The sequence below is a fragment of the Lucilia sericata genome, unplaced genomic scaffold (assembly GCF_015586225.1).
Source record: "Lucilia sericata isolate MDLA Ls3-8-SP2 unplaced genomic scaffold, ASM1558622v1 Contig000414F_arrow, whole genome shotgun sequence".
In the NCBI taxonomy this organism is placed as follows: Eukaryota; Metazoa; Arthropoda; class Insecta; order Diptera; family Calliphoridae; genus Lucilia; species Lucilia sericata.
Window position 1 is genome coordinate 233,937 of NW_023994432.1, and position 10,010 is coordinate 243,946.

The 10,010-nt window shown below is 40.6% G+C and overlaps 1 protein-coding gene across 1 annotated transcript; it reads left to right on the top strand.

The window, feature by feature from the left end:
- The first annotated feature begins 4,405 nt into the window (after positions 1–4,405).
- On the top strand, positions 4,406–6,821 carry LOC119604656. Its single transcript, XM_037957416.1, has 2 exons — positions 4,406–6,542; positions 6,607–6,821. Exon 1 carries the CDS (start codon positions 4,788–4,790, stop codon positions 5,649–5,651), a length of 864 nt encoding a protein of 287 aa, XP_037813344.1. The 5' UTR covers positions 4,406–4,787; the 3' UTR covers positions 5,652–6,542; positions 6,607–6,821.
- Positions 6,822–10,010: the final 3,189 nt, after the last annotated feature.

Consider the following 10,010-nt stretch of genomic DNA (forward strand, 5'->3'; position numbering starts at 1 on the left):
ATCGAAATAAATGGCGCAAATTTAATTAAACCGATCATTACATATGGGAGCTATGACCAATTATGGACCGATCGGAAAAAAATTTCATATTAATATTTCTATATATGAGGGCAATACTTGTACCAAACTTTATATGGATATTGTAATTTAGTAATGAGTTATGCGCGTTTAAGTGATTTTCGGGAAGGGTCCTTGTATGGGAGCTATGACCAATTATGGACCGATCGGAAAAAAATTTCATAGTAATATTTCTATATATGAGGGCAATACTTGTACCAAATTTTATATGGATATCTTAATTTAGTAATGAGTTATGAGCGTTTAAGTGATTTAGGAGCAATTTTTGCTCTCAATGAATTCTATTGACATAAGATTTTAAGTTGTAAAAGTTTTATGAAGATATCAACATTCTGACGGAAGTTATTAACCCATTAATGCCCACAGTTACATATACGTAACGCAAATTAATTCAAATTTGGACTCGAAATGCACAAAAATGGAAAATGCAAAGTTACTTTTTTCTGATGGATAGGTTAACTTAACATGTTCTTAACGATTATAAATCGAATTTGAGTAATTTTTGACTATAGAATTGTATTTTTGGGTTATTTTGTAAAGTGCCTATTTCGTAAACCTGCAAAAAGTCGTATTTTTCGTGGAATGAATTCTTAGAATGTTCTAACTTCTATGTAGTTAGTTTTTAAAAAAAGTTTCTGACGTAAACTTATAAAGAAGTAATTAATGTTTATTATCTAATTGTTTATAAATATATACCATGTCCTTGCGGAGACTTAGAAAGAGGATAATAAAGGTGTTACGTATATGTAACAGTGGGCAGTTCTCAGTACTTTTTGTCCCACTCTACATACGATATAAATAATAAACAACTTGCTTACTTTTTTATGAAATCTGCCTCAAAAATAGTTTTTTATCAGAGGAATGGGTTTTTAACGTAATAAAAAACAATATATTTTCTTGAAATATTGATATTTGATGACAAGCAATATATTTTTAATGTAAATGTTTCTATTAAATCGTCCTTTAGTGGATATTTTAAATTTTTTAAGAATTTCTGTAAAGGATATGCCATTTGACCGCATTAGAACTTGTTCAAGGCACAGTTGGCGAATCTTAAATATATATTTTTACTAGAAAATCGGAATATAAATGCAATTATCCTTAAAAATTAAACATGAGTTGAAAATTATGACCATTTTCTTGGGTTATTAGGGAAATTGCAAGGATACTAGCGCCAAGGACCTTTGGTAAATGTATGCAAAATGTGTAACGTTAGTCAATATATCTGTTGCTGCAAGAAAATATACAAATTTCTTTAAATTCATTAATTGACATTACAGAAATTACAAAATTTCACAAATTAAAATTTTATACTTTAAATAATTTTTTATTTTATATGAGAAAATTTTGTATGATACACCAAATTAGCTAATCCAAGCTTAAAATTTAATAATTAACCAGTTTTCTACGATTTTTTTGTAAAAATATGTAACTTTTACTTAAAATAATTAAGAGACAAAAATTCGTGGGTAATGCCCACTGTTACGTATACGTAACGTCTTCTAAAATCCAAACAAGGCAAGATAGAAAAATTTTTTAATTGAAATCGGTTTTTATACACAAGTAAACTGTCATATCCAAATTTCACATTTCTACCTTACGTAGATCGTCGTGGGCATTAATGGGTTAACAAAAAACTAATTTTCCGGGAATATGTACTTTTGAAAGGGAGGTATATGAAATTATGGACCGATTCTGGCAATTATCAGCAAGAATCAAGATATTGTGTAGAAACGAATATATGATGACTTTCATAAAATTATCTTGCATAGTTTTTGAGAAAATTGCATCAGAATGTGTAAAAAATGCTTATTTTTTCGGAGTTGTTTTAAATTCTGATTCATAACTTTTCTCGATGTGAACCGATTGCTCATTTTCAATACCAAACTGTACCGGATAATAGTGAATATTTTGGGTGAATTTGGTTAAATTATCTTGCTTCGTTTTAACGTGAGCGTGTTTTACACAGACAGACAGACAGATTGGCATAGCTAAATCGACTCAGAATTTCATAAGGACCCAGAATATATATACTTTGTTGGGTCTCAGATGACTATTTCTTGGTGTTACACACGGAATGTCAAACTTATATAAACCCTCTATCACCACTGATGGTGGTGGAGGGTATAATAATCAAAATGATTTATCTATGCACAGAACATACTCATGTCGAGTTTAATAATAAATTATGTGGCATTAAGTGGTTTTCAGAAGTGAACCTTATAAGGGAGCTAGATATGGAACGATGCTGAAAAAATTCCTTATATGGAATGTAACCAATTATGGACCGATGTGGAAAATGTTCACGGATGATTATACACAAAACAAATTCACGTCGAGTTTTACCCTGATAGCTTTATTTATCAATAATTATGCGCATTTGAGTGATTTTAAGATGTGGACCTTATATGGGAGCTAGTACCAATTGCGGACTGATCCGGAAAAAATTTCTCTAATTGATTTATATCTATATACAGAACATATTCACCTCGAGTTCTACCATGAAAACTTTATTAATCAATGAATTATGCGCATTTGAGTGATTTTCGAATGTGGACCTTATATGGGAGCTATGACCGATTATGGACCGATCCGGAACAAATTTCCTAGAGTAATTCATATACACACAAAACACATTCATGTCGAATTTTATCCAGATAGCTTTATTTATCTATGAATTATGGTCGTTTAAGTGATTTTCGGATGTGAACCTTATATGGGAGCTATGACCAATTATGGACCGATCCGGAAAAAAAATCCTTAGAATGATTTATGTATATACAAAACATATTCATGTCGAATTTTTTCCCGATAGCTTTATTTATCAATAAAATATGTTCATTTAAGTGATTTTCGAAAGCGGACCTTATATGGGAACTATGACCAATTGTGGACCGATACAGATCTAAGTCCGTAGTTTTGATTCCTGTTCATATAATGTCAATATGTACAAAATTTAGTGTTGATGCCGATATATTTCAGGAAGTTATTAACGATAAATTAATTTCCGGGAATATGTACCTTTGTATGGGGGCTATGGGAAATTTTGGATCGATTGTTACAATTTTAAACATAAATAATCTATAGGTGGAAAAAAGAAACTGTGACAAAATTTTTCGAATTATCTTTGGTAGTTTCTGAGAAAACTACTCATGAATTAGGGAAAAAACTTAATTTTTTTTAGGTAGTCTGAAATTTTTACTCATAACTTTTTACGTTGTGAACCGACTTTGCTGATTTTCAATACCAAACTGCTTAGGAAAACAATTAATATTCTCAGTGAATTTGGTTGATTTCATTTGCTTATTTTTAACGTGAGCGTGTTTTAACCAGACAGACAGACAGACAGACAGACGGACATAGCTAAATCGAATCAGAATTTCAAAAAGACCCAGAATATATATACATTGTTGGGTCTCAGATGAATATTTTTTGGTGTTACACACGGAATGACAAACTTATATATACCCTCTATCACCACTGATGGTGGTGGAGGGTATAAAAATCCCACTTAACGATTTTGAAGATTCTAACTACAATAGTTTTCCAGATTTATAATACGTTACATATGAGAGATGTCAAGCAAACTATTGCGAGTTCGCCAGTTTCTATCTATCGCCAATTTCTATCTATCTATAAAAAATTTGAATAATAGAAGAATTTCCAAGATGCACGAAATCGTGTATTTAATCTATATATGTTGTGCCAAGCCACCCATTAAAAGTCCGCCCCTTATGCTCTAAATGTTCACATGAATTTCAAAGTTCTTCATGTAAAATTTTAAGATTCTAGCTCTAATAGTTTCTCAGATATACGAATTTTTCTAATTGATTCATGTGGGGCTTCAAGCTCCCCACATTGAGAATTTTGGAATTTAAATTGAGAAAACTCCAATTAAAATTGGGAAAGTTTCAAATGAAATTGAGAAAATTTTAAATGAAATTAAGAAAATTTCAAATAAATTTGAGAACCTTTTATTTATATAACACATTTTAAAAAACAAATAATAAAGAAATTCCAATGTTAATCCACAGATTGTCGAGGAACAATGGCTGGTTTATCATGAATACTATGTAAGAATATCACTGAAGCGATATGTGTTGGTAGTCTGAATACGTCAAAGAAAAATATTAAAATGTGGTCTGAATTTCCCGCTGATTAGGTTAAAAGTTCAGATCCCAGTAAAAAGTATAAAAAGTTTCGCAGAATTTTTTGAAATGATTGTCAAAATTTTCAAATTTTAAGCTTTCACGGAACATTCATGTATTGCATTACATACATATATATGTATATACATATATACATTCCTTCGCGAAGGGTAGTCATCTTGACGCGATGCGAAGGCTTAAGTGTAATGACCCATGCAGGCCGTGCTGGATAGGGACACCCACACCAGAGGGGCTCATGGCGAGCACTTACTAAGAACTACCCCCCCCAAATCTGATAGCGTCTGTTTTTCCCCTTTGGGGCGGCTATCAGATATCTTGGGTCTGCCGGGTGTTTTTCCCTTTTCGTGGCTGAGAGGGCACCCGGTAGTACCGGTCCGTTCTTTTTGGTCCTTTTGGACCCTGTCCTTTAGAACGTCCGTCAAATCCACCAGCGTCTGTTTTTCCCATATTGGGCGGCTTGGTGGTCTGTCTTCTCCACGTGGCGAGGCAGCTTTCTTAAACTTGGCAGTAAGTATAAAATGCAAACCTTAAAATGTCCAAATGTCCGAAAAAAAGACGTGCCCCATGTATCCGGTCGGGGGCCTTACAATCTCCGGAGAACCTATTCCCGCGGCGGCGATTTCAGGTCGCGGTGAATCGAATGCTACTGAGATCCGGGCTAGTCTGGCGGCGACACCGGGCCAGACTAATCCGCGAGCTACCGGCAACCAAAAACCGGCAGGAAAGGAGGAGGGGAAACCCAAATCCAAAATCTGCCAAAATAAAGCACCCCCTAAAAAGGGTTGCACCAAAAATGGTGGCGAAGTACCTCTGTCTCTCACCCCAAGTACTTCAAAGGCTGCCCAGGCCCTGACCGATGAAAACTCGGCCAATTCCCCTGCTTCGGGTGCTGCCAAGGCAGTTAACCCAGTGCCTGTCGTGAGCAATAGTACTGCGAACCAGATTTCGGGTACCATAGCTACACCTCCCCCCGCCAGTGAAGGAACTGCGAACTCGATTTCGGGTTCCCCAGCTGTGCCTCCAGTCCAACCGGGCGATAGCAAACCCTCAAGGCACGTTACACCTGCAAGAAGGGCCTTCATTAAACGGCGCGCCGCCGAGAAAATTATTGACCGGTTAGGTAAAGAGCCTGCCGAGTCCCTCTCTTCCGATGACTTGTCATCGCTTAACTGGGCTAAATCCGTCTTGGCTGACCAACAAATTCTCCCCCTCACGTCGAAAGACGCGCCTAAACGGCAACGTTCGGAGGAGGAGACACAAGGTCAGTCGCAACAGCCCGAGTCAAAGAAATTGAAGCAGCACAGGTCGTTTGATAGGTCCTTCAGCGAGGTAGCCAAGGGTCACCTCGTACGTGCCATCATCGACCGTGCGGATTCTGACTGCTCCATATCTCATGCAAACTGAGATATGGTGCGTAGAAAGCTGATGGGAGTGTTCTGGCGAGTTCTCAAGGAGAACCCAGGTCCCCCCCCCTCAGTGCGATGATGCTGGTTGGTACCGTGGTCGGGTAAAGCTAATGGCCTGCTCAAATGAGCGTTCTGCTCAGCTACTTAAGCTGGCGATAGCTCTTTTGGATGGCCTGTGGGATGGAGCGAAGCTGGATGTGGTCTCTGTTGACGAGATACCACGCCGGCCTAGGTCCACTGCCCTAGTTCCCGACGAACCAGCGAAGCCAGAGGAGATATTGGAGCTCCTGAAGATCGGTAACCCTGAAATCCCCACACATGACTGGAAGGTAGTCAGGGTATCCGAATCTGAAGGACACTCCAGAAGGATCACCGTCATTATGAACAGGGAGTCCTTAGCGCCGCTTCGGGAGAGACGAGGAAAGGTCTACTACGGCTTTGAGTCGATCTTTCTCCGTGTCTACCGGGGTGACGATAAGGATAAAACTGTACAAAATGGCGAGGATCCGGCTCCGGAAGAGATGTCGTGCGACGAGGCTGCCAGTTCAATCGCCGAGGAGGACTCTACAACCAATTCACAACTGGTTGGTGAGTTCTTCGAGGGGGTTGAAGTGACAGCCGACGGCGACGAAACGGTTGACGAGGACGACCTCCTGAAATCCGATCAAGAGGACGTCAACGTCACCGTTATACACGTCTCGAAGAAGAAGGATGGTGAAGGTCACGCAAATTAACCTTCACCATTCCAAAGCAGCTTCGGCTGCCCTGCTCCTCCGGATGGCAGAGAGAGGGGAGGAGCTTATACTGGTCCAGGAGCCCTGGATCCACCGTGAAAGGGTTTGCGGACTTAGTATCAAAGGCTACAAGCTTTTATACATGAATGGTACAGGTAGGATTAGATCATGTATACTTGCCAAAAGCGATCTAAAAGTCTTCATTCTCTCTGATTTCAGCGATGAAGACACAGTTGTAGCGGCCTGGGAGACAGGTTCGGGTACCCTTTTAGTGGTATCCAGCTACATGGCCCATGACCACTGCGAACCACCGCCAAACAAAAAGGTTCGCGATATTATAACCAGGGCAAATAATGAAAATTTGCCGATAATAATTGGGGCTGACGCCAACGCACACCATGCTATATGGGGCAGCTCGGATACCAACGCAAGGGGTGAGTCGATTTTTAACTTTATTCTCTGCAATGGTATTGATGTAGTAAATACAGGCTCGGAACCTACCTTCGTGGTGATAAACAGAAGGGAGGTTTTGGACATTACGCTAGTTAGTTCTAAGCACTTTAATATGATCAGGGAATGGAGGGTTTCAAAAGACTGCTCCTTTTCTGATCACATGTATATTGACTTTATAATAGAGGTCAGGGAAACGAAGGCTATGCCTATTCGAAATAGGAAAAGAACGGATTGGACAAGACAACATGAGATCTTATCCAACCTTCTTTGGCAACTACCGAACATACAGAATCGGACTGATATTGAGAATGCGACTAACGCACTTACAAATGCGTTCGACAGGGCAATCTCGGAATCTTGCAGACCAAAGGTCTGTAAAGGCAAGAGTAAACCACCATGGTGGTCCTCTGAAATAGCAGACACTCGTAAAGCGTGTCGCAGATTGTTTAACGAGGCCAAGCGACTAGGAAACTGGTCGGAATATAAAGCCTCAGTGAACAGGTTCAAAAACCTGGTCAGAAATGCAAAACGCAAGTCTTGGATATCCTTCTGTAGCGGCGTGGAAGGATCTTCTGAGACAAGCCGCTTGCGGAAAATATTGTCTACTTCGACGGTTGTTCCTAGCTACATCCAAAAGGACTGTGGCACATGGACAACTTGCGGAAAGGAAACCCTAGAAGTTCTCCTTGACGCCCACTTTCCTGGAAACTCGCCTCTCACGATGGAGTTTTCCGATGAACTCTCTGATACGCACATGGAGGCAGACAATCTCATTAATGAGGAAAAGCTAAAATGGGCCCTCGAGAGTTTTGACCCGTATAAATCACCGGGTCCTGATGGCATAATACCTGCTGATCTTCAGCACAACGAGGATATCATAATCCCCTGGCTGACTAGAATCTACTCGGCCTGCCTAGAATGGTCCTACATTCCTGAATCTTGGACCAGATGTAATGTGGTCTTTATCCCCAAAGGGGGTAAGGCCTCTCATACAAAACCGAAAGATTTCAGGCCAATTAGTCTGTCATCCTTTCTCCTGAAAACCTTGGAAAGGATTATCGACCTGCATATTAGGAGTACGATCGATCCCGACCGTTTATCTGCATCTCAACATGCCTATATGAAGGGCAGATCTGTTGAAACTGCCCTCCACTCGCTCGTAGGTTTTATAGAAAAATCCCTCGAGCACAGGGAATATGCATTAGTGGCCTTCCTTGATATTGAAGGGGCCTTTAATAATGTACTACCAGATTCAATTTTATTGGAACTGACTAGGCTGGGTGTTACCCAGCCGATCACCCAATTCATTAGTAGGCTTTTGACGAATCGAGTCATAATTTCTACAATGGGAAATGCCACTGTTTACAGAATGGCGAAGCGCGGTACTCCACAAGGAGGGGTCTTATCACCTCTCCTATGGAATATTGCAATTAACCCACTGCTCATGGAACTCGATTCTATGAAGTGCAAGACTATTGCATATGCGGATGACGTGGCGGTTGCTGTCTCTGGCAAGCATCTGACCACTATCTCACAATGCCTACAACAATCACTGAGCCGACTGAGTCGTTGGAGCTACAACAGTGGTCTCAGTGTTAATCCTGGGAAGACCGAACTTGTTCTATTCTCTAATAGATACAAGATTCCTTCCTTCCCTCTTCCTCGCCTGAATGGGGTGGAGCTTAAACTCTCCGACAGTGCAAAATACTTAGGTATCATCCTTGATTCTAAACTACTATGGAATCTTAATATCAAAGCGAGAGCCTCTAAGGCATCTATCGCGATGTACGCATGTAGGAAGGCCATTGGTAAGAACTGGGGAATTAGTCCCAAGTCTGCAAAATGGATTTTCGACATGGTTATAAAGCCTATTCTGATGTATGGTGCGCTTGTCTGGTGGAAAGCTTTGGAAAAATCCACCTATTGCAACCATACTGAGGGAATAATGCGAGCTTCAGCACTAATGATCACTGGTGCGACTAGAAGTACGCCATCGCAGGCGTTGTTTACACTAATGCACTGGTTGCCTGCCGATCTGATGGCCAGGCAACTGGCATTAAACTCGGCAGTCAGACTTCATGCTGCCGGAATATGGAAGCCAAACCGATATGGTCACGCTTCTATCCTGGGGTGCACGAGTTACATCCCCGAGAATATCGATTACTGCTCTCCCACGACCCTTCCGGACAAAAAATTCACAGTTAAGATGTCAAACGAACCATCCTTCTCAGAAGGTGAAACACTTGACATCTTTACTGATGGATCTAAGTCCACTAAAGGCGTGGGTGGTGGTTTCTTTATCCCCCGCTTAAACAAAGCGGTATGTTTTAGGCTGAATGACTACTGCAGCGTCATACAGGCTGAAATCTCAGCCATAAAAAGAGCGGTTAACTGGATGAGGTACTATAGGATATGCAACGGTAATATCCGAATCTGTACTGACAGTAAACCTGCCATTAAATCTCTATCTGGTGTCTATACGACATCCAGACTGGTTCGCGAATGTCGGGTGTCTCTTGACGAGATGGCGAACCATTCGTGCCTGGAGCTACTCTGGGTACCGGGTCACTCTAATATTCCCGGAAATAGAAAAGCGGACGAACTAGCAAAAGCCGGTTCACGCCTCAACACATGGGATACTGACACACTGGTTGGTATTCCGCTTTCATGCTGTAAGGCCTTTATTCAGCATGAACTATATGGGTCTGCGCAGACCAGATGGTCATCACTGACCTATTGCTCTATATCAAGAATGACCTGGCCTCTCTATGATGAACGAAGGTCTTTTTGCTTGATGGGGCTTTCAAGGATGAGATTACGTATATTGGTATCCATCCTAACAGGGCACTGTACTATAGGTGCGCATGCAAGAAGATTAATTCTTCCATACAATGATTTCTGCAGGAGCTGTCAGAGCGAGGATGAAGAGGAAACTGTGGAACACTTCCTCTGTCTCTGCCCCGCCCTAGCAAATATCAGGACTGAGTTTCTAGGCAGTCCAATACTGCATGAACTTGCGGCTCTATCAAATATTGACGTATATAAGATAGAATCGTTCATTCGTGCCTCAGGCTGGTTTAATACCATATCGAACACGGACATGTAATGTCCCATAGGTTTTGGTTTTCCTCTCGTAGGATCCGCTATAGGGTATCACAACGGGACCATAA